A 25154-nucleotide genomic window follows, 5' to 3' on the forward strand; every position below is an offset into this window, starting at 1 on the left:
TTATTTAAAAGTCCAGTTGCTTTTTACTGAAGCACCTGGGACTACACAGATAGTACTTTCTAATTAACAAGTTATGGGCTTAATGGTTTGTTCCACTCAAAATACGTCCTCAAGATTTGATAGTTTATTCCACCCAAAATACTGTTTCCTGTCCAAGTAAAGGTTGATTCCACCCAAAATACTACTTTCTGTCCAAGCACTCACAGTTTTAAAGGTTCATTCCATCTAAATAGTATATTCTATTCAACAGGCCTAATGGGTTCTGGTTTTAAAGCTGTGTTTTAACAAAAGTACTACTTTTTTTCCAGACACTTTAAAGTTTATTCCACATAAATAATACTTTCTGTTCAAGTATCTTTAAAGGTCTATTCCACTCAAATAGTACTTTCTAACTAATGTTTTACTAGTTTTAAATGTTTATACCACTCAAATTACTACTTTTTGTCCAAGGAGTGTAGTTTTGAAGGTTTATTCCACTCAAATAGTACTCTCTAACTAACAAATCATGGTTTTAAAGGTTTTGCTGTCATGTTCTGTGTTTAAGTTGTTTTCTGATTTTGTTTTTCCCCTCCTCTTTCTCTCTCTGTTCATCTTATTCCCTTTCAGTGTGTGTCTGAGGCTCAGCTTTATGAAACTGGCTGATAAGACACACCTGCAGCTCATCTCACCTCATCAAGTGCTCTAGAAAACCCTGACTCTTTCAGATCTCCAGTGCTAGATTGTTTCACAACTTTAATACTGTCACAGGAAGTGTCTGGCCTTTAGCTGTGAACCAGCTGAGTAGTGTTTCTTGTTTGCAGCTTTCCCGATCTATTGTACTTTCATGTGCAGATCCTCCTGTGTGCCTAATTGTCAACTGCTGTTCCATCTCACCTCTGCTCCAGTGTTTCACCTGTTCAAGCCTGAACTTCCACACTGAGCTTTTCGTACCATTACCTGCTAATCATCTTCACCCAGCCAGCCCGAAGCCACCAGTGCTTTCTGCAACGACTGTTTTTGTTAATAAATTGACCTTGTACAATATACTCCGTGTTCTGTGATTAAGTCCAAAACAGTCTAAACCTCACATATTCCACCCAAAATACAACTTTCTGTCAAAGTTACTAGGTTTATTTAAACTAAATAGTACTTTGTAGCTGAAAAGTCTTGGTTTTAAAGTGGTAGCATGTGTTTCTAAGAGGGGAAGCTGCTGTTTCAGAACCATAAATCTAGTTGCATGTCATATTAAGACAAAGCAAAACATAAATTAGTTTCTAATATTAAAGGTTTGGTCACAGAAATTATCTTTGTTAAACTTTTATAACTGATTGACCAGGTATTACAAGTTGTACCGTAAAACAGAAATATTGCAAGATAGCCTAATCCAAGTAGAATAGTGTTCTGAAGTTTGGAAATGGTTCTTTACAAATAACTTAAGAAATAATTTAAACAAGGAACTTTTTTTTGTTTTAATATGGGAATATTTTTTCACTTTTGGACCCCACCTCCTGCAGATGTTATATGATGGAATTACAGATGAAAATGTGTCAAAATAAAGCATAAATGACTGATTCTTTAGGGGCTAGCATGAATTTGAGCTATGACCAATTATTTAGTTTTGGCTGATACATTTGGTCGTCCAGAACAGGGGTTTGTCCCTGACGCTGCCTGTTTCTTTAAACTTTGTAACCACCTTCACCACCAAGTGGAATCCTCCTTGGATGACATGCATCAAATTCATCTGCTATGTTTCAATATGTCCATTCTTCACGTCCACTGAGAAGTACCAGTTCAGCTCTTTCTTCCTTCGACAAAGCCATATTTAATCTGTGGAGGCAAAAAAAATAATAAATTTATTTAATTAGATTTTTGTATGTGTCCAGACTTTAGGGACACCCTAGAATCAGGGAATCATAAAAGTGTCCAGTGTATGTCTGATGTTGTTCATTGTAGCACAGATAGCAGAATAATTGTATGGACTATAAATTATCAGACAAGGTACAAAAACACCTGTTACAGTTTCGAACCATCTGAGCTGTTTTACCTAAACCTAAACAGTCAAAATGTGAAGAAATTCAGTTTCCTGTCTCAAATGTCTAAGAAACACATCAAATATCCATCTTTAAAAAGAAATAACCAGTGATGATTTTTTGTTATAATTGCCTTTATTTAAAAAAAGTTAAAAAATAGTTTGACAGTAGACTGACCACATCTCTACCAAGAGTCATACTGTATAAAAAGGACTCACTAGGAAGCAGTAAAACTGAGTGCAGTGCAATCAAGTAACTGAAACCAACTGTAACCTTTGTGGTAGTTGCATATATAAGCAGTCGGACTTTAAGTTAGAGTTTATGCTTTCCTGTTATATGCTGAAAAGCATGTCTACATGTTAAGACCAAATGCTGAGTTGTTTGTTGATGTGTGCAGTCAATCTAGTGATACAGCTGCTTTTAAAATCAGCAGTTGCAGCTCTCATAGGAAGGCTGCAAAATATAATATTATTATTAATATATATTCTGCAGGTCACACTTACAAGTAGTAATGATTTTTAGGATGAGTCTGACAAAAACAGACAGATTTTGCATTCAGTTAATGACAGTATGCCGAAGCCTAACATTACAATGTTAGGAATATCTGGCAAATTGTTGATGAAAGAAGACAAATTACAGTTCTTTTGGTAGCTAGTAGTTTATAATATTTTAGGATTGATTCGGTTTACTACTTGATAATGATGTCTAACCAATAGAAAACAGGGTGGAGGCGAAAAAGATCTTGAGCAATGGTGGCTAAAACACGGATTTCACCAGTTACCTACTGAAACCTGACTTCTGAGCGTAGAAAAACACAGACAAAATACATTTACTATAAGCGAGTCAACAATGGAGCCACACACAGAGACCCCAACTACCCCTGTTGGGCCCGGAAATATGCCTGCTTAAATATTTTAACGTAAACTTTTATATGTCGAGAAAAAGCATGCTTGTTATTGAGTGGTGTCTAGTATCTCAAATTCTTTGTTTTAATTAGTCGAAAACTGACACTGATTGTATTATACACATACTACACGTTAACATTCAAACATTGTGTACGGGCATATGGTCAGACAGCTCGACGAGTGGAGGTCCTGCCAGTTGTAGGCGCTGTTCCAAGCAGGCTGCAAAACACCAATTGATTGTTTATTTTGTGTTTGTTTACATTTTCGAACAAATGGCTTCCACTTTGCTATCACCCATGGTGGATTATTACAACGACGAGGAGGAACTGGACAGCGTGGACGACGACGATGATCGGAGTTTTAGAGGAAGAGATTCGGAAGAAGGTAACGAATTCAGCAAAAGCTCCCTGACCGTCGGGCTCTGTCTACTTGTTGGAAAACAAACAGAAACGCGCGGGTTACTGCGTAAATGTAACTATTTTTTCCAAAGTGGCAGTTAAAGCTATATATATTTACCCCGAATGGAAACAGTTTTCTCGTATAATGTGGTATGCGCTATTGTAGCAGTCGTTAAGTCTAAATTTAAGCGCTTGTTTGTAAAAGGTGGTTAAGCTAGTCCAATGCGAGCTCCAGTCGCACGCAGTTAGCTTACAAGCTACACTAAGAAAGCTACGAGACGACTCCCAGCCAAACCTGTGCTCGGTCTCAGGAGCAGACGATGTGAGTTAGATAAACTGGGTGCACTACTGAACATTTCCAGTGCTTGCAGCAAACTGGTCTACCTATTTCACTCTTAAAGTCGCGCTTATTTACATGCTAACTCACTAGCATTTCAGTTCTAACGGCGGCAGCTTTGACTACATTTTATTGGTCAGACTGTTATCGTGCACGAAATGTCGCCCACTAACCATAACTGTAAGCTAAATTAACTTCACACACGTTTCAAACCGCCTCTGCTATTCCGCGGTTGTAATTAAATGCTATCTCCAAATGGAGTACACAACGTTAATTAGCCAACTAGCTACGTAACGTTAGCGCCGAGCATTGACAGGTCGGCAGGCAGGCGAAACCCTGCGTTGCTGTGTCCACTGACTGCACTGCCCTTTTCACACTAACCAGCGAGACAGCACGGATTGCAGTGAAAGAAAGGGAAAGGCAAGAGGAGAAAAGGCGATGACAACACTACAAGGTTAGCTAGTCTCCTGACATTGATTTCCGAGCGAGCAGCTGGTTTTGCTTTTTTCTTCTCTCCTCCGGATGTGTCCGGATATTCCCAACTACGTGAAGCTAGAATCGGATTACTCTTTAAACAGCGCACGGAGCTAACTTAAGCTAGCACATTAATGCTAACCGAAAATGAAAGCTGCTGTGTCAGCTTAACCCGGCCGGGCCTTACTCTCTTCTCCTGTCCCGGCTTTTGAAGGTAAAAGACGAATGACTGGAGGTCAACCGGTGCTTCTTTAAACTTGCTTCCCCGAGTTTGCCACATCGCTGAAACATGCTAGCGTCATTAGGATTGAGTTGCCATCGGGACTGACAGCAAGTTAGCCGGACACCGTGCTGATTATTCATTCACACCATGCGGCAAACGCTTGACAGCAAACTCCTTGCAGTAATGTCAGCGGATTTGAACTTACAAACCCCCAAAGACGCAGCTCGCCTGTTGTGAGATGTATCACCTTAGCTTCGTCTGGCTCAACTTTTCCTCATGTCAATCCGAGTGTATGTGGCAAACGTGGATTTCCCCCTGATCTTCCAGTCTGCCAAACCGGAGGGCATTCCCAAGCAGGGTGTGCACCATTATCTTACCAGTGCCAGGCACGTCCTTTAATCTGCACGGATCTCTGGTGCCTGTGGACTAATTGCACCAAGGTTCTTTGTGAAAATCTAAATAATTTCAGTGTAAACCAGGTTGAAATGACACCCATGTTAAGTGTATTTTTTAAACAGAATCAAATTGTAGTTGAGAAATAGTATTGACATTTGACACAATTTCTTCTCCTGTCATGCGCTCTTTCCTTTCCCCAGACACTGAGGATGCCAGTGAAACAGACCTTGCCAAGCATGACGAGGATGACTATGTGGAAATCAAAGAGCAGTGAGTGTTTTGCCAGCCGTGCACGGATCAGCTTTGCTACCCTTTTATAGAAACAAATTAGTGAAAGTTTTGAATGTTTGCCCCAATTCTGCACAGGGTGAAAGGATTGTCACATTATGTCTGGTTTATTTCTTTGCAGGATGTACCAAGACAAACTGGCCTCTCTGAAAAGACAGCTGCAGCAATTACAAGAAGGTAATTACTGTAATGTTCTTTTCTTGTAATTAGATATGTTTGGAATTCTTGTAATGTGAACGACTGGTGCACTCTATCATGTGGCATTTGTTTTTACGGCCACATCCTTACTCGTTAGTTGCTGTGGTTTGTGGACAGGAGTTACATCATCATTCCAGAAAGACAGTTTAAAAGTACTGCCGTTGTTACTGGCTAAAAAAAAGAAAGAAAGAAAGCAGCTGAGAAACAGTTGACAGCAGCAAGTCCTCTGCCACGAACAGCTTATTTTAGATAATCTGTCTCTTGTTTACTGATGCAAACTGTTTCCAAACTGCTGACTGTTGCTGTTTGAAGGTACTGTTGCACCACCAGCTGTCCCACAAGGCTCTTATCACTCAGAATGATGCGTGATAGGTTGTGTTTTGTAAATCCAGATGCGAGTGCAATGTCAGTGTAACCTCGTCTAGACTGTGGGTGGTTGCCGAGAGCAGAATGTGTAGAAAGATGATGCATTTTGATGACTGCTTGTATTGCAATTTTAATAACTTCTCCTCGTCCTACCTACACAAGCACCTAAGTCACAGTTCTGTCTTTGCAGGTACACTGCAGGAGTATCAGAAGAGGATGAAGAAGCTGGACCAGCAGTATAAAGAGAGACTCCGAAATGCAGGCAAGAACAGACTGAGATTATTAAGATTTTGGAGCACTTTCTGCTTTAGTTTGGTTTTGTTTAGCCAGGGGAGCGCGAGTGCTGCAAAACAACAGCTTGGAGTTGAGAATTAGGAAAAGAAAAGTAGCCCATTTGATGGAAATAAGACGAGAAGGACAAACATTCGATGCTGATGTGTGGCAGTCAGCCTGACAGGAAGGAAGGAACTGACAACTAAGTAGAAAGTTGTCCAGATTAGTTTTTATGTGACATTCAGGTCAGGTCACTATGCTTGATTAATTGGCTAAACAATTATCTGGCCCATTTCACAATCAGATTTTTGTTGGAGGTTCATGTTTAAAGTACAGTGTGAGGACTGTGTAGGGTAAGCATGGAGTTGGTATAGTCTGAACGTGCACACAAGGTGGTTAAAATATGTCGTGTTACTTACAGATTAACAAAGAAGTTCACTGTCAACTTAGTCAAACTTAGAGGAACAAGAATTTAGTTTGCATTTAACAAGGCTGAGCTTTGTTCTTCTTTATCTGCTCTCATCCTGTCTATCTTTCACCATGTGCCCGTTTTGGTTATATTTACTCTGTGGTGTTGGTTTGTCTGTCCGTCTGTCTGTTAGCAACATTACTCAAAAATGGAATAACGAATTTGGATGAAATTTTCAGGGAAGGTCAGAAATGACAAAAGGACCAACTGAGTAGATTTTGACAGTGATGTGGCTTATAGTGTAGCTTCATGGATTAGTTAAAGGTTTCTGTATCATTGCAAGATAGCATCACAACGTCACTGTAACTATGACAAGTGAAGCTGCCTGCTGACGATCACATGATTGCAATCCGACTACAAATCAGCCGCTGCGGACTTACCAGGACTTATCCGTCAGAAAATGATCTAGCAATGATTGAAACAACTGATTAAATTGTGGGGACGTTTGAGTCCCATCAATTCCAGCCGCCACGCGATTTGGTATCCATACGTAACGTACACGTGCAAATAACACGCCTGTCCTCAGTGCACGGTCATTTTGTTTGTGGGTACATCTATATTATTTGGGTCCCATTCTACAGTGCTGTGATTTCTTATCATCAAGAACTAATTAACAAATGCTGCATTTCAAAAAGAATTTAAAAAATGCTGCATTCCTGACAATGCCATATGGGGGAATGAGCAGCTTTGGCAGAGTATTGCGCTCTGTGAGTGCTTTTCTAGTTTTATTTTTGTTGACTTTGTAACTTGTCTTATGTGAGTTCTTTTTTTTTCTTTTGCCTACTTTTTGTGAGAATTTTACTCTGTCCGTTTTTGGTTGATCAAAATGACCAGGTTTGTTTTACTCAGACTCCATTGCAAAAGAGGCTCTGGTTGTAGATCCGTAGTATCCCTAGAGAAGGACAGCAGTTGCATTCACAAATGACTAATTGACGATTGAATTTAAAAATGTTAAAAGGGTAAAACTCAGTAAAAGATGCATTCCTAATGGCAAGTTCTCTCTCTAGCTTTTAGACTTTTGCTAGCACTTTCTCTGCAAGCCTGTTTCTTTGTAGCCCTGCGCTACGCTCCCTTCTTCAGCATTCTCTTTTCTAGTCTTTAGGCTAACGAAAGAAGATAAAATGACACAGAACTGAAGTTTGTTTTATGTGACTGTGACCCTTTATGGGGTTTTTTTTCCCTTTACAGATCTGTTCCTCCAGCTTGAGGTAAGCAGAGTTCTGAATATTCCCAAACTGACTGATGTTGTTTATGTAAGAAGAACTGTGACTTTATGGACATTGCAAGGTAAGCATGCATTTGCTTTCATGTCTGTCCTGTCTGTCTTTGTACCCTCTGCAGACAGAGCAGGTTGAGAGGAACTATATCAAGGAGAAGAAGGCAGCGGTGAAGGAGTTTGATGATAAAAAGGTTGAACTGAAGGAAAACCTAATTGCAGAGCTGGAGGAGAAAAAGAAGATGATTGAGAACGAGAAATTAACAATGGAGCTGACAGGCGGTAAGGGAGCCAGAACAGGATTATTAATCAGGGACTTGCTCAGCAGAAGAGAGAGAAATGGGGTAAAAAAAAAAGTATGTGGGTGGAAAAGAGTTTTTCTCTCTTCACACTTTATCAAGTTGTCTGATAAAAGTAGCACTTTCAGACACAGTTAAGATGTTCTATTCTGAACTTTTGAATTGCCAGCATAAGGTGTTTGTTTTTTATATTGATCGCATCTCACTCTGTCATTATTTCTGTCATTCATAGATTCTATGGAGGTAAAACCTATCATGACTCGGAAATTAAGGAGGCGGCCTAACGATCCCGTCCCGATACCAGACAAACGAAGAAAACCTGCACCAGATATCCTTCACATAAACTTTTGTGTCTCTGATTACCGTTTGTTAGCCGTAACTGTAGATGAATCTGTAAGCAGACAATCAATCAGCTGCATTTTTACTGCTGGTATTTGTACTTTGTCATGATGCGAGAGAAGCTCTGTTTTCAGACGGGTGACCTGGGTTAGTTTAAATCTGCATGACTGATTACGTTCTTCAGCCAGTTTCTCTTTAAACACATTTTCCTTAACTCTTCATACCTCAGCTAAATTATTTGTTAACAGACGAGCAGATAATGGAGGATCTAAGAACACTTAATAAGGTAAGTGTTTTGGAGTTTCTTGATTATTACTTTTTGTGATGATTATTCTAATTACTCATATTTACCATTTTTACGCCTTCTCTTTACAGCTCAAGTCACCAAAACGGCCAGGTATGTCAGCGCTCTCCTTTTGCAGTTAATTTCCATTTGTCTTGAAAACCAAGATGCTGCAGACAGCAGCCATTTAGCTTAGCTTAGCTGCATAGCACAACAACACATACAAAACTGCACTCTTGAACAATGTACACTGCACTTTAGCATTAGCATATCTACCTCCTTATTACTCTGCCAAGTAGGTAAAACCTCAGCAGAATTATGTGATGATCAGCATTGGTTTGTCTGTCTGTTAGCACCATCACTCAAAAACAGACAAACTGATTTGGATGAAACTTTCAGAGAAGGTCAGAAATGACACAAGGATCAGGGATTATATTTTTGCGGTGATGCAGCTTATAGTCTGGATCCACGGATTTGTTACAGATTTTTGTTTCATTGCAAGATAGCAGCATGATGTCACTGTAACTATGACAACAAGTTAACACTAAGTCAGCTGCCTGCTAACGATCACATGATTGTCATCCTACTACAAGTCATCCACTGCAGACTTATGGGGACTTATCCGTACAAAACAATACAAGGACCAATTGATTAAATTGTGGGGGTGTTTATGAGTCCCATCAATTCCCACCGCCCACTACATATTAAGGTCACGCCATTCGAAATTTGTACTTAACGTACACGTGCATTACACATACCTTTGTGGGTACATCTGTATTAAATGGCCACATTCTACGTTGCTGTGAGATCTGCCATGAATTTTTTCAAGATTTCAGCCGTCGGAAATGATATGATTGAGCAGCCTTGGCGGAGTACTGCGCTCTCTGAGTGCTTTTCTTTTTCTTCTGAAATTTTGCCTAGTTTTTTAAAGAATTGTTTTCTTATAGTGTCTTTTTGTTGTTGTATTGCCCTGAGAACAGTCACTTTGCATTTTACTGCGTATACTGTATGGGAATGTGAAAATAAAAACTCATTGGCATCTGGTTTACATCAGAGAAGGCAGGAACCCCTCAACAAACAAATATTCCAACATGTAACCCCTAGAACACTGCACTGTTGATTTACTGTTATTTTTTGAAGCTAACCTAACCATCAGCTGCTTATAACTTTAAATTGAACACACTGATAGATTAGCATTGATCCTCACACTCATACAAGCATTTCCCCAAAACTATTCCTTATAAAGTGCATTTGTTTACACATTTGCTTTGCTCTGTGATACTTATCGGGCGTTTCTGTTTTTAGTGTCTCCTTCATCTCCAGAGCACGTCCCCTCTGCTCCCATGGAGAATCCCTCCCAGCGTTACGAGGCTCGCATCGAGGAGGGGAAACTTTACTACGACAAAAGATGGTGAGTTTTATTGTCGAAACCGGCATCCCGGTGTTGCTCTCACTTGTTCCCTGTTCCCACATAGCTTGCCTGCAGTTTGTGCCGCCACTAGATGGCCACATTGTCCTGCGTTTGATGACTTTGAGGTGAGGTTGATCTTCAAAAGATACTTTCTCCCCACTTGGATGGCAGCCTCGTTTTGTCTGGGCTACAGAAAGAGATATTACTTATGAGCCACTGAATATATGCTGGTGCTTGAAGCCACCGGTAAAAATACATATTCAGTGAATATGTCTGCATTACAATCACGTGGCTCTCTGCTGTGATGCAGATGCAAAGAGAATATAAATCCTTGACCTGACACTGCTCTGCTGCCCTTTCTGTTGGAGAGACGAGCTCCGCATCAAACCTGTCAGAACATAAGGTCATCAAGAGGGGTAAAAATAATAGAATTCTGTCCTATTAGCTTGCAGTATAGTCAGATGAAGCTGAAAGGAACGAGCTCTGAGGTATGTGTTCTTTTCTTTCAAGGCAAAGTCTCATTTATTCATTACTAGAAAAGACACCACCACTGGGGAGCCTTCTGAAAGCCACAAGGAGACACATGCGTCATTATTCTTCAGTGGGCCCTTAATGATCAAATGCTTTGACTGCCAGTCTCTCCTCCTCAGAGTTGGTTCTGTCCTCTGACAGTTTGGAGCCATTAAAAAAATAACAGACTTTTTGTTTTGACTTTCCTGTCCAATTATCTACTTAGTGCCGTCTCAGGAGGAATGGGGTTTATTCAGCTGGGTAAAGTCATGTATAATGAACCCTTCTCCTGTCTATACTTAGGCCGGTCCCTCATTCCTAACCAAGAATGTCAAACTGATGTCGTCGTGTGTCTGTTTTCTGCTGACAGGTACCACAAGAGCCAGGCCATCTACCTGGAGTCAAAGGACAACACAAAGATTAGCTGCGTCATCAGCTCAGTGGGCACCAATGAGGTGAGCTTTGCTTCTCATCCAGATCCTGTGTTTACTTCCTAAAAGATATTGCTGGTGATGTTCTTTATAAATGTCAAAGAATCCCGCGAGAAGACTGGTGAATTGATCTGACAGACAAGCATTTGGGCAGGGAAAGCGTGATATATTTTATTCTTCTGTGCCACTGTTGTCCAAAAACCATTAAAAAGACATCAGTGAGCCACGCTGTTACAACGGGTGGCACGTTGCTTCATTAACAGCCAGGACACCACAGACACTGTCCTGCTGCTGTAAATAGTCAACACTTGCAGCACTTTAAAAAAACATCTTTCATGTCTCTTTAAATTCTCTACTTGTGTGTATTTGCTGTTATGCACCAAAAGTCGAATTTCTTGTCTGTGATTCAGATTCTGATTGTGAATGTCTAATGTGTCTTAATACTGAGTTACAAATGCTCTGTAGTCCTGGTTGAGTTGTATTTGCTACAGGGCACAGTTTTTTGAGAAAATAATTGAGCTTTTTGTTTTCTTTCTTTTAATGAAACTAAACATTTGCAACTGACTTTTTGCGATACAAAGCTACTTGGGAAGTTTAGCGAGGTAAGCTAGCAGTTACTCTACATTAATGATGCTTCACTAGCCTGAACCTGCCCCCAGAGAACTGTAGCAAACCAAGCTACACCAACATGGCTAAAGTAGTTAACTATATCCGAAGCTACTTTACTTGTTTAATTTTTATGTTTAATTTCATTCAGTTGCAGACAGTGTAGCTAGCTGTTGGCAAGCTGCTAGCTGGTGACTAAGGATGGGTACATGATGTTACAGTTGTATGAAAGTGCTTTTGTCGGTTACACATGCACAAATGGGTGACAAATTAAAGGTGAAATCTGAGCCATTTTCCTTCAGTGAGGGAATCTAGCATCCGTTATGCAGTGGGAAGCATTTTTTTGGCATGGTTTTAGAGAGAAGTGACACCCCAAATCAACACAAAGTTGTTGCGAGTGATCATCTTTATCCTGTGATGCAATATCACTATAGTGATGTGAATGGTGTCTTCCAGGACAATAATCCCCTCATGTAAAGGGCGCAAGGGGTCACTGAATGGCTTGATGAGTTTGAAAATGATGCGAGTCATGCTATGGCCTTTACAGTTACCATATTGCAGCCTAGTTAGACAGCGTCTCCGCAAGTATAATTTAAACTCCAGTAAATCTGAGAAGAATGCTGTTCCATCCCTCCAGTAGAGCTCCAGAGACTTAGAGGATGAAGGCCAAGGTGCAAGATGCTATTAAGACCTTAGTAAGGCACTTTATGTCGGGTTTTTCTTTAATTTGTCAGCCGTATGTGTCTGTGCCCATCGGTTATATCATGAACAAAGCCGTGGATCCAGACTGTAAGCCGCATCACTGCCAAAATCTAATGAGGTGGTCCTTGTGTCATTTCTGACCTTCCCTGAAAATTTCATCCAAATCTGTTATTCTGTTTTTGAGTGATGCTGTGCACAGACGGAATAACAGACGGAAGGACAAACCTACACCGATCTTCACAAAACTTCGCCCTGTTTCTTGGCGTAGTAAAAATGTAGCTAAACTGCTGATGCTGCTGCTTGAAGCTACGCTACTGCAGAAAACTTGGTGTTTCTCGAGCAGTAAAACATGAACATATACTAGCCGCAGTTTCATTTTACAGATTTTTTTTTTTTTAACAAGTGCTAATGTCCCTCTCCCATCAAGACAAAACCATCACTCCACTCGAAAAAAAGCTCTTCTTCTAAAAAAGTAATTTCATGGGGTTTTTTTTGTCAGGAATAACTTTGAATTTTGTAAATAGTGGTGGTTTGCCATTGGCAGCTACTGTACTGTGGAATGCAGTATTTGTTAAGGGGTTTCTGTTGTTTTGTGTTGTACAGATTTGGGTCAGAAAGACAAGCGACAGTACAAAGATGAGGATCTACCTGGGGCAGCTGCAGAGGGGAGCGTTCGTCATCCGTCGACGATCGGCTGCGTGAAACATCGACTCAACCCCATCTGTTTATTTATCATCCATCCACTGTTTCCCTATTTGGTGCATCTCATTTGAGTTTAACATGTGGCCTCTTTTTCATAGCTCATATTCTTACATACAGTTCCCTCTACTATACAAACATACACACAGGTACAGTCTTCCACGGCCAAATTTTTCAAACAAACCAATTACCAGTACAGTAAATGCAGTCACATACACTGTTTTCCAGCATTATTTGTCACTGTGTGGCATGTGTGTGAAAGCAGTTACATATAAGCCCATTTTGCCGTCATCACAGACCTTTTCTATATCGTGCGGTTTTATTTACATTTATTATTAAATTATTTTGCTCAGCCAGCCTCATGTTGACCCATAGAAACCGACTTGAAGGCTTTCAGATGTCTCACAGGTGTAATGTGACCAAGCAGGTTCTAAAAAAAGCTGCTTCGAGTTTAACTGAAGATCATTAAACGGAAGCGGTCACGCCATTTTCAAGAATATGTATTTTGCACTGTCATCAAGACACTGAGGCTGCTCGCTATGCTGATGGCTTTTACATGTTTAAATGTCCTGTGTGTTACACCTTTACGTTCTTATTTGGAGGGGATAAAAAAAGACACATTTTGTTAGTTCACTGTTACTATGTTTTTTGTCATTTTATATGACCCTCTTCACATGTGAACAATCTGGGTGAGTTCAGCTCTATTACAGTAAGATTACTGTTAATTTGTACTGTGTTCCATTTTATTAAAATGCTTTCTGCCTTTATTATGTAAAGGTTGGTTGTTTTAATGACTGAAATGATTGAAATACAGCCCAGCTGAAACTAAAAAGAAAATTAACATGGAGATTATTATATATGGGAATTTGAAAGACTATGGGAGGACTTCAGCTAATGTTGTGCATCAGATTACATTACATATTGTAATGTAGTAATTCAAAAGTGACCCATCACTTGTGGTATTGAACAGCAGAAGTTGTAACTGTTTTGAGTTCTGGCCCTTATGAACATTATCATTTATTTAGAATAGTATTAGGAGGCAACTATGCATGACAGTAAGCATGATGTAACTGTGGGAAGTAAGTAGGGAGGGTGTCTGTGACATCACTTACCATGTACTTACAATGCAGTCTTGAGATCACTTGGGACTCCACATTGGTCTGTTGGAAGTGAAGAAGCCTCTTGGATGTGAGGAGAAACATCTTCTAGAACTGTTAGAGCAAGTTCTCATGCCTATAAACACAAATTGTGCCAAAGTGTTTTTCCTCTGAGATCAGAGGCAAATGTTTCACATTTTCCTGACTACTTAAATTTTAAGGTCAACAATATTATAGAGTGGAACCAAATGGTTGCCTTTAAGCAAGCCAGTGGTGGCAGTGAAGATGACTCTTAGACTCTCAGATACTTTACCTTGGGTGTATCAGTGTAATTCTATGCATATGTATGAGAGTAAGTAAAGGGAGTAGGAGTCTACAACACCATTTGTCAGCTACTGAAAACACAGTCTTGAGATCCCTCCCCAGACATTTTCATCACCATTAACATCTTGAGTCATCCTCACCTGGCACTTTCACAGATATTAACATAGTATGTGTCTTGGATCATGAATAGTCCATTAGCCATGTGATTTACTGATGACTATACACACCAGGGACTCCACATTGGTCAATTAGAACTAAGAAAGGTTCAACATCTTCGAGAACCATAATGGCAAGTTTTCTTGTTATCTTCTACAGAAGCACTTATATTACCATAGTAATACAGCACGTGTAACATGACAGAAGTTGATCCAAAGTGCTTTTCTTTTGAGATAAAAGAAATATTGCACATTTACCTGTCTAATTTAAAATTTATAGTCAAAACTTCACAGTATACACAAAGGAACCCTATGATTCCTTTTAAGCAAGCACTTGGCAGGAGTGGAAATGACTCGTTTATAGTATTGGGAGGTGACTGAGGATTACAGTAAGCATGATAAACTGTGAAGTAAGTGGAGTAGAGGAGCTATGATGCCACTTATCAGGTACTTATAATGCAGTCTTGAGATCTATTCCCAGATAGTTTTAGTACCATTTACCGCTTGAATCGTCCCTCACCAGGCTGTTTCCCCATTAGCCATGTGGTTTGGGATGGTTAAGAACCCTCTTGGATGGGATTTGAAACATCTTCAAGGACCACAAAGATGAGTTGTCTTGCCTACTACTGAAGACTACCATAGTGCAGTTTTAACATGTAAAACCAGGCCACATATTTATAATTAGAAAGCATGTTACGGCAAAGATACGCATTTGAGTTGCTTTATATTTTTTGAACTCCATACTGAGTGTCTAAATCGTCTGTAGGGGAATATTTTTTCACATCACATCGACTCAGCAGCGTCTCCATATAATCATCCTGACCGAGTCACCTCACAGCTCCAGTCCACTCTCACAGCTCCTCTCAGCCACCTTCACTTTGTAAACAGCTGAATTATTTGACATTCAGGGCAGGTCTCTGCCGGCAGAGTGGCCCTGCCTTTTCTCTCCTGTGTGTCCTATTGCTTTAGCCGGATGGCATGTTTCACTTTGCCTGACTTAATGACACCGTCTGACAAGGAGGGCAATTACGGTTTTGCCATGCTGCACAAAATGCAAGGCTCATCTGAAAAGGCTTGTTGTCCAGAAGCCGTCAGGTGTGATTGCTCAGTCTCTTGCGAGGACATGAAATGGGCTGATAGTGAATGTGATCGCTGTCTGCTCCCTTTATTGCATCGCATGTCTGGCCACAAAAACATACACTCGGGCACTTAATGTGAGCTCTACAGGGTTTGGATTTCTTGGGAGTCATTTTTGGCATCACAGGTGGGCCATTTTAAGTGATATGGAGTCAGGCAGGGACAGACTGCTGGTCCATGACACCAGATCTTGTACCAGCTTGACAGCTTTTGAACTATACATGCCAAACTTCAGCCTGTGCAATGAAGAATACCCAACAGGCTAAGTGGAGGTTTTGGGGCTCATCAAATTTGTTGTTAGCCTTCAGATATTAGTCCTGATTTCTGCTGCCTACAGACTTTGGCGAAGTCAGATTAAATTATATCACTTTTAGTGCCTGTTAGTTTTAATATATTTATCATTTCTAGGCCATTTCTGATTTCTGCTGCTGTCTTGATACAATTAATACGCATACGAGTTGCTTGAGTTTAGTTTGTTGCAAAACTAAAAAAAAAAAAAAAAAAACACTTATCAAAAACACACTGTAAATGACTGAGTAGAAAAATTATCAAGTGGCTGTATGATTGACTGTCCTGCTCCCGAACCACAAAAATGCTACATAAATATTCTATATCTTTAACAATCAATCAGAAGAAGAACTACGGCTTGCAGTGAGAGCTCCCATTATATAACCACAGAGATCGTGAGCAGATGCTAATGGCTTTGCCCAAGTGAATTTCCTCAACTGTTTGAGGTACTCCCACTTGACTTCAGTGTCTTTTTTACACATACAGATTACACACACTTAAGTGGTGTGTTGATAGCCCATTTCACTGCCTTATAATCTTCCCATTTAACCAAGCAGCGGCCCTTATCCACCCTTGTCCACATCTATGTCTTTCAAATTACCCACGCTGTCCGGGAGTGCATCAGTCTTGAGCTTTCACTCCAGGTGGCTGTTTATATTGTCTTAAATCAATATGCTGAGTAAGCAAGAGAGCCAGCAGGAGCACTTAGGCATTTAGGCAGCTCCCCGGTGATGGATCAATTTTCCTCATGCGCGCTCTCTCTTTACCGGAGTGTGTAAACCACCTGCTGACACCCACCATGTGCAAAACAAAAGGAAGATCTGCAGCCTTCCATGACCAGCAGCCATTACAGCTCCTCGGCTGTGGTTTGGGTTTGTTGGTGAGTCTCACTGGAGCTGTTACACTCTTTGGTAGTTATTGCTTGTGTGCATAAAAAGTTACCTTGGGCATCAATAAGAGAGAAAAAAAATCCTCTCCCCAATCTCCCACCAGCCCCAGTTCCAGCACCAAATTCCCTCTTTCATCCTCTTCCCCCTAATTTGAGCATTCGCTCCACTGCATGTTAGCGCTGCGATACATGGCTACAGGGCCGAGCGCTGCATCTCACTCTGTCCTATCTGCTGGGAACCGAGTGGGATCCAGGCAGACTTAGATTTGCCTCCGGTGGTCTGAGGAGAGGATGTAGGTCCTTGACAACCCTTCTAGGCCTTGTGTATATTTATATATGTGTATGTGTGTGTGTGTGTGTGTGTGTGTGCGTTCCTCCAGTTTATCGCTCTGCAGCAGGTTTGCACTGGGAGAGAAATTCATTTACAGTATGAGCTCCTCATTTGACTGCTGATATTTGACCTCGGGTTATGGAACAGAGTTGCAGCCTCACTGGATCATTTGGCAGAGCTGATCGTTTTTAAAAAAAAGAGAGAGAAACATTTGTGTTGTTAAGCAGCCGCTGCTCATTTCAAAATCAGGTCATCATATCAGTTGTGTTTTTGGTTTTTAACTCTCAGCATTATTCTGCTTGTTTATTGAAAAAGGCTCTTTCATTTTTTTGCCAGAAATGCTGCTGTGCTCACACTTTCCTCCTCTGCTTTTTAAAAGTCACTTCAAGTGATTCCAAACAAAACAGAAGCAAACTGAAGAAAATTTAACACCTCTTACCCTCATTTTTTCTTCGCCATTAGGACTACTGTGTTTTCTCCACTTATTCAAGGCTTGGAAAAGTTCAGCGTGAACAAAATGAACTTCTCCGTGTATGAATGTGTTCTTTTTTTTCTTTTGTTCCCCACAACCCTTCTGCTAATTCAAAGAGATTGCCTAATGGTGTCTGTTAAACACCTTCTATGTTTAGCTCTCCGAGAACATGAGGCGTGTCTTGCAGCTTTTTCCTCCGGTTTTAAAGGATTCAGCGTTATCACAGCTCACTTTCACTTTTGAAGCTTGTAAGATTCCTTCTGTGTGACTTCCTGTTGGAGCTAATTTCACCACCTACGAACGAGAGCAATATTTCAGCAAAATGAAAAGGTGACTGCGTAAAAACTCAGTGAATTTAGTCACATGCAATTTAATGGCACAATCACAACTTCTGATTCAAATGCTAAACATAAGTGTTATTCACTGTTATACATTGTTAGTTTGTCTGTTCAGTGTTCATTTGAAGGATAACAAGCCTCATATTTTGCTTAATTTCAACAAAAAAACAAGCCTTCCGATGCAGCGTTGTTCCGCTGTCCTCTGTCACAGCTGATGTTTTGTCATTATCGCTCACGTAGGAATGACTTCACCGCTGCAAAGCAAGATTAGAGACTGCACTCACAACAAGCTCATGTTCTTCACTGATTATGGCTTACGTCAAAAACTATCTGTACTTTTATTATCAAAAACTGTCTGTACTTTGATTATCAATCACCTTATGTCTTGATCATCCTTGCATTCAAACACATGAGTAATAAGTAAAATAAAGCTGGACTTTTCTTCTTTGTTTCATGACAGTCACACCGTGGTAATGATGCTCTTGACCTTCCTATTCCTCAGAACCAATACAACTCTTTAATATGCACACTTAGCAAATTATAAAACATACCATTTCCCACAGTAGCAACTTTGCACATATGACAATACAGCTTTTGATTCCACATCATCATTTTTACATGTCCAAATGGCACAAAACTGGAAACTTTGCATACCACACATCAAATTCGACGAATGCCAGAGGCCTCAAAGTTGGTGAAATGCCGACCAAAGATTGTATTTTCAGTAAGAAATATGGACACATCTAAATATTTATGCACTTACATCATTTGAAAATTATGCACAGTCTCCAGTTTTCAAGGCCCAGTAATTACATTTCAAGCCTCAGATGGAGGACTTTTCATTTGAATCTGCTGGAATTTTTTTTTTTTTTTTTCTGTGACCTCAACAAAATTTATGGCAGTTAGAGTTCTATTTCTGGAAAAATTAAACCTTTTAAAATGGCTTGGCGGGAAAAATGTTAGTTGAAGGGTGTAATCAGAAAAATTACCAGGTCTGAAAACTTTTGAAATTCTCAAAATTCAACCAAAATTTATTAATGGACCTTCATATCGGCTCCTAAATAACAAATTAATAAACTATGACATGGCAAATTAACATATTTCCTGAATTCTGTCTGAACTGACACTAATTGATTCATACACTTGCATTCAAGGAGCAATGGGGAAAGATTTTAAAGTCACATTTTGCATGTAGGATTTTACAGGAACTCACTATCAGTGGTTCAGTTACATTATGAAACTAATTACTACTTGTATGAAACATTAACATTTCCATTTTATGCAACAGTGTTCTCCTACTTCAGCATTTCAGAATGAAATACCACACGTCACTACAGTACACAGCCTTTAGTTACTGGTTTAACTAAATAAAAATCATTTACTTCAAAGACATTTTAGTTAAAAAACAAAAAACAATATATATATTATATATAGTTTTATGCAATATGATGCAATATTGCAATGTAAAAACAACTCATAAAGTCTTCCGCCATGACAAACCAGGCATGGTACTTGTTTGAAGATACATAAATGCAAATTCCTGTTTTTTTTCTGCATCATGATTAGTTTCACTGTTTTGACTTATTTTAGAGAGTGATTTTTTTCAGAAAGTTTTCTGTTTTCTTGGATCACAGAAAAACCTGACATTAAAGAACACACAGTGTGCACATTTACAGGCTCATAATTTTATTTTTTGTGTCTACAAATGAATGTTTAAAGTCTGAAATGTGGAAAAAAAAAAACATTATTTTTCTCATCTTGTGCTTTGTTGCGGCACATCTTCTCACCGTTTGTATGAAATGCTCCATTTTAGCTCTTCAAGACCGCCCCTCTCAAACAAAGTCTGCTCTGGTTGGTCAGCTGGCACGATGGACGTAAAGCAGTGCTGGTTTTGTAGCTCTAATAAATCTGGATGTAGTGAGAAATTATTGGCGGATTGTGAAGAAGCTGCTCATGCCAAAAAATTAGCCAGTTGGCCAATTATGCAAATTTGTTACATTGTGATGTCAATAAGTAACAGAAGAAAACCCTGGACTGTGGATGAGCCATGTCAGGCAATATAATATCCTATATGAGGGAGAGCAACTCCCTTTGGTTGCACTTTTCAGACCTTTTACATGCACGAAAACGATACAGTACACCAAAGGAAAACAGAAAGCATACTATAGGCTCTTTAAAGTGAATCTAATCCAATTCTATTCGATATTTGAAGTTGATTAAGCTGTTGTAGTAGTGTGCTATTGCTGCCTATGCTTGCATAAAGAGACTGAATACTTATTCCACTTTATGAAAAACTCACCAGGATATGATGCACATGACCTGCTGTGTCAGGGCCTTGTCACCCCCATGCATAGTCATGCAGATTTGGATGAGAACAGGAGATGACAGTAGCCGAGGCTGGGATGTCCTTAACATACAGAACAGGTGATTTGCACAAGGAAAGGGCAAAAGAATGGCAGGCAATTTCAAAGCCAAAATCCCCAGGAGGGAGCTTTCCGCTGCCATTATTGGCACTAGTGGTGGAACTACCAGCTACACTGTGTAGACAAGTGGCGGAGTGTCCATAATCACTGTAAAGAACTCCCTCTTGGGCATTATTTTTTTCATACTTCAGTGACTAAGCCATGTGCAGCTTGAAAGGTACCAAAGCAAGAAAGGTAGAAAAGCAGCTCCCCGGATCCCGGCAGATTCAGCATGGGAGCTGATTCTGGTTATTGCAGACATGCTTTAGTTTGTGGGAATGTTCGGCATGTCTCTGACCAATCAGCTTCCCTCACTGTAATTACCAAAAGAAGCGATAGAAGACAAGATATTCGTGGCACAGAGTCACTCCGTCGTCTTGACATGAATAATTTAGCAAGGGAGACGGTAACAAAGAGTTTAGGATTCAAAGGGGAAAGCATCAAGAGGATTCATATGAGCTGCCCCGTGACTTGAAAATGTAAGCGTGATGTAATATATGCACTGTGTTTGCATGAATGCCACCACTAATGCGTGTGTGGCATCTAGTGTCACGCCTTTTAAATTGATAGTCTGAACGTGACATCCTACTGGAGACCACAACATGCTTTTAAGTCCGGATAGTCTGAGGTTACCTTGGCTTTTTGTCATTTCAAGGTCAGAGCGTGTTTGGAGATTTCTTTCACTCATTCCAGCTATTGTACGGACCTCAATTCATTTGTTGACTGCACAATTTTATTTTTTCCTTTCCATTTTCCCACAACAACCTTAGAAAACTATGAATGAATTCCATTGTGTTTTTCTTGTTTGGACAGAGAGCATACTTCTGATAAACTCCTCAGAGCTGGAAGCAACAACCTTCACACTGACTTTGGCGTCCAGTTGGAAAAGTGAGCTCACTCCTCCGCTGATAAGATTTGCTTCGATAACAGTATCTAGACAGACATCTCAGCCTCTCCACACAGGGTCCCCAAAGGAATCAAGACCTTGCTTCCTCCGTAGCCTCCCTAGACGTGTCTCGGCTTTCCGCATATTTTATTCAGAAGCGTTCGCAGATAAAGGGAAACGTGGGAGCTTCTACAGATTGAGAGATGGACCACGCACTCGTCTGTAAATAGCTAGTATATAATAGCTTGTCATGCAATTTCCGCATTCACAGGGCTCCACGAGGTGCTCCATCACCTCTGGAGAGGTCCTTGCCTTGAACAGACAGATCACGTCTTTCCTTATGAGAGGCAGGCAGGCATATGGAGGAAGTCGGCTGTGCAATTTATCTCTGCTTTGACTGCTGTTTTATTTGATGCAGCGACCTAAGAAGGACAGAAAATAATGCTCGTCGCTGCCCTCAGTTTTATTAGATGTGGATTACTATTCATACATCTGAAAGGTTCAGTCCTTGTTTTTTTGTTACGTGAGAAAACAGATGCATCTCTCATTTCTGTATTTTAAATATTAATCCAGAGGTCAAAACACGGACAAGGGTTATTTAACTTTTACTTTAGTATTTAAGTTAATTTTTCTGATTGTTCTTACATATTTTTTTGTATCAAGGACTTTTACTTGTATTGCAAAAACTGTATTTTCATAGTGCGGTATTAGTTCTTTCCTTCAGTAAATGCTCCAAATACTTCTGCTGTCTAAAACTCAAAAAAAATTACCAGGTTTTATCTCATTTGATGTGTACATGACAAAAACAATGTGCAAAATAATATGTTGTGGTTTTTCTGTGCTATTTCTTGGCCAGCTTGGGGATAAAACCCCACTTTAAACCACTTTGGATTTTTGTTTAGGGTTAATTAGCTCCATATTTACTGTCAGGTATTTCCCAGAATGTTGAACTAGTAAATGAGCCAGAATGGGATTTTGCAAAGGTAAGTCTAGCGATTAGATATGATATCTTAAACATTAAATTTGACTTTCATAACGACACACACACACACACACACACACACACACACACACACACACACACACACACACACACACACACACACACACACACACACAAAGACAGATAAGTCAGAGCTCCAGTCAAGACAGCAGCAACTTTGTGCCCTTCGTACATGCTGTCAGGCTTTTACACGGTGCGCGGCAGAAACACGCATTTATTGGGTGGCAGCTGACTTGAGGTGTTGCTCTCACCAAATTAAAGGTGCAAACGCTCGAGTGTTCAAAGTGAAATTCAAACCGCTCCAGTCATGCAAGGCGAGGTGACTGTGACGGCGGCCCCGAGAGGTTAACACACTGCAGCTGAAGGCAAATACACACAAATAGACACGCAGCACCAGTAAACAAAGTCACGAGAAGCAAAAAAAGATCCAAAGTGGGAAAACTGTGTCAAAAATAGCCACATTTGGGCTCATTTTCCAACCACACTAACCGACGGTCGGCTTTAGTGTCATTGTGAGCCACCATGCTGATAACAACAACGTTCCTTGAAACTATTTGTGTTACTTTTGCGGTTTCTGACTGTATTTTCTTTCATTCCATCTAAAAGCTGCATCTGGTGAAGTCAAACTGGTGAAGATGATTCCTATTTTTTTAATAAGTCCAACCAGTCAGGGACAAACACACCTTCAATTTAAATTCATAAGTGAATACTAATCAGCTGCAACCCAGCAACTGCGGAGGCCAGATGAAGAAGATGAATGTGATTTAATTATTGACTAACGTGGTGGAGCTGTGGCTCAGCCGCATGCCATTTGAAAAACGAGCCTGATTGTGTTGAGATGATGGTGCCTGATGGTGTTTTTATCTAGATTCTACTGTGTTCTGCTGCTGTTGAGTTCTATCATAACAACAGATCAGTGAACTTTCATTTACACTACTGGTCACAAGTTTGGAGTCACTTAGAAATGTCCTTTAAAGCTTTTTTTTCCCCCAATGATCACATTAAACAAATCAGAAATACAGTCTAGACATTGTTAATGTATTAAATGACTGTTCTAGCTGGAAACGACTGATTTTTAATGGAAAATCTCCATAGGGGTACAGAGGAATTTTTCCAGCAACCATCACATTTGGCAGTTTTCTGATTATCAGCATTTTTGTTGACTAATTATTGATAAATTAAATACTTCAGGTCTGTTTCAGCCTCCTCTCTCTATCTGTCGTCACTCTGTAATCTCAGAAATGTCTCTCAAGCAGCAAAAACTTAACAGAAAACACCAACGGTTGCCACAAACCAGAAAAAAAATTGCTTCTCTCACAGAGAATGAGGCTATGCTAACGGCTAGCGAGTAGCATTATTATTCTGTGAAAATGTATAAGTCTGTACATGTTGAATGCGTACATCACCTTTTTGTACTTTTGTATTTCTGTTTTTAATGTGTTATTAAGGGTTTATAATGCCCTTAGTGGCCTAGGTCCTTCATATTTGTCAATATTTATTTATCTTTTGAACACTAGAGGCTTTTTTATTGAAACCTAAAGTAATAACAAAACCCTACATTTTGATAATATCATCCACATATCTGAAGCAACAGAGAGTGTTCATATTTTTAAAAGGCAAACTCAAGACCCACCTTTTTAGTGATTGATTTAATTGATTTGGTGGATTATTTATTACTCTTCTTAAACTAATTGTACCCACTGATTTCTCTATTTATTCACTTGTGAATATATTTCAGTTAATTTAATGTAACGTGTATTACGGGATTTTTTGTTTTCTTATTCTGTTTTTGTGAATTCTAACTTCTATTTTGCCTTCCAGTTATCTCTCTATATCTTCCTATTTGTAACAGGTATTTTATTTTATTTTTATTTAATCCTATTTTATTTAAATTTATGTCATCTGGCGTTCCCTTATCACGTGCATCATTTAGAAAAAACGTGTCGTCAGTTCCTTAATCCTCGTGTTCTTAAATTCTTCATTTGTAGTATGATGTTAGGGCTTTGTTTGGGTCGTTTTATTGCATTTCTATTCCTTTCATCTATAAAGTGCTTGGTGTTTGTTACAGTGGCAGGGCTCTCTCCTCCCTCCGCCTCGCTCTCTCTCTCTCCTGCAGGTGTGTGCGGTGCTGATGAGGATTCCAGGTGTGTGTCATCTGCAATCAGCAGATCATGTGCAGGTGGAGGCCAGCTAATCAGGCTCTCCGGCGTTCCTATAAAAACAGCCTTCAGTCGTTGTCTGATGCTGGACTGTCTTTGTCCTTCTAGTTAGTACTGTGAGCTGAACAGTCTGAGCCATGTTTTTTGTTCAGCCAGTAGCTCTGTTTTCTTGTGTTTAGTACTAACCTCTGCCTGCTTGTGCTAAACTGATTCCTCCGGTTCCTTGGTCTGCTCCCTGGTCCTCTGTTCTCCTGTGGATTCTGCTCGTTCAAGGAAAACCATCTGTCATCAGCTGCCACAAAGTCAACACCAACCACACCACTGGGAGTGTCTAAATCCATCTTGCCCTCCTCTCCACCTGCCTCGCCTCCGGACACCATACCTACCATTGTTGTATCCAGCTGTTGGAAGGAGGCTATACTTACCTATTTAGTTACATATATCTGCTGTGTCCGCTCCCAGCCTTTGAGGGGTTATTAGGTTCGTGCTTTTGGGTTCTTGTGCAGATTACTGGTTGATTAGATCTGTTAGTTAGGTTCCTCTGTTATTTTGTTTTCCCGTTGTTTTAGCTTTTGTTAGTCCTCCCTACCCATAGAGGCTCCTAGATGTAGTTTCTCTGGGTACAACTCTGGGTTAGATAGTTAATTCTGGTTTTGGTGCTTGTATTTTCCCTGAGTTTGTGAATAAATACTTCTTTATCACAATTCTGTCTACTCTCTCACTTCCTGCAACTGAGCCTCTGGCACCTGCCGTAACAGTGCTATATTTCATTTGTTTAAAA

At 40.0% G+C, this 25154-nt stretch overlaps 1 protein-coding gene across 3 annotated transcripts; it reads left to right on the forward strand.

Moving 5' to 3' along the window:
- The first annotated feature begins 3070 nt into the window (after nt 1–3070).
- On the forward strand, nt 3071–13608 carry suds3 (SDS3 homolog, SIN3A corepressor complex component). 3 transcript variants are annotated; one of them, XM_022222845.2, is made up of 12 exons: nt 3071–3298; nt 4943–5012; nt 5152–5207; nt 5785–5856; nt 7525–7544; nt 7678–7834; nt 8084–8179; nt 8415–8476; nt 8566–8587; nt 9779–9884; nt 10765–10849; nt 12737–13608. In XM_022222845.2, exons 1-12 carry the CDS (start codon nt 3187–3189, stop codon nt 12833–12835), a joined length of 957 nt encoding a protein of 318 aa, XP_022078537.1. In that variant the 5' UTR covers nt 3071–3186; the 3' UTR covers nt 12836–13608. The 3 variants fall into 3 exon arrangements, with proteins under 3 accessions (XP_022078537.1, XP_022078539.1, XP_022078538.1); XM_022222847.2 differs by lacking the exon at nt 3071–3298 and adding an exon at nt 3596–3634; XM_022222846.2 differs by lacking the exon at nt 3071–3298 and adding an exon at nt 3905–4103.
- The last annotated feature ends 11546 nt before the right edge of the window (nt 13609–25154 follow it).

Source organism: Acanthochromis polyacanthus, chromosome 7 (assembly GCF_021347895.1).
Source record: "Acanthochromis polyacanthus isolate Apoly-LR-REF ecotype Palm Island chromosome 7, KAUST_Apoly_ChrSc, whole genome shotgun sequence".
Lineage (NCBI taxonomy): Eukaryota > Metazoa > Chordata > Actinopteri > Pomacentridae > Acanthochromis > Acanthochromis polyacanthus.

What these genes read in the sequence shown, in the direction of transcription:
- suds3 (XM_022222845.2), top strand. Translation starts at nt 3,187, where the DNA reads ATGGCTTCCACTTTGCTATCACCCATGGTGGATTATTACAACGACGAG. An exon ending in ACGAAGAAAACCTGCACCAG is followed by an intron (nt 8,180 to 8,414) that starts ATATCCTTCACA and finishes AACTCTTCATAC; the next exon opens with CTCAGCTAAATTATTTGTTA. An exon ending in GCTCAGTGGGCACCAATGAG is followed by an intron (nt 10,850 to 12,736) that starts GTGAGCTTTGCT and finishes TGTGTTGTACAG; the next exon opens with ATTTGGGTCAGAAAGACAAG.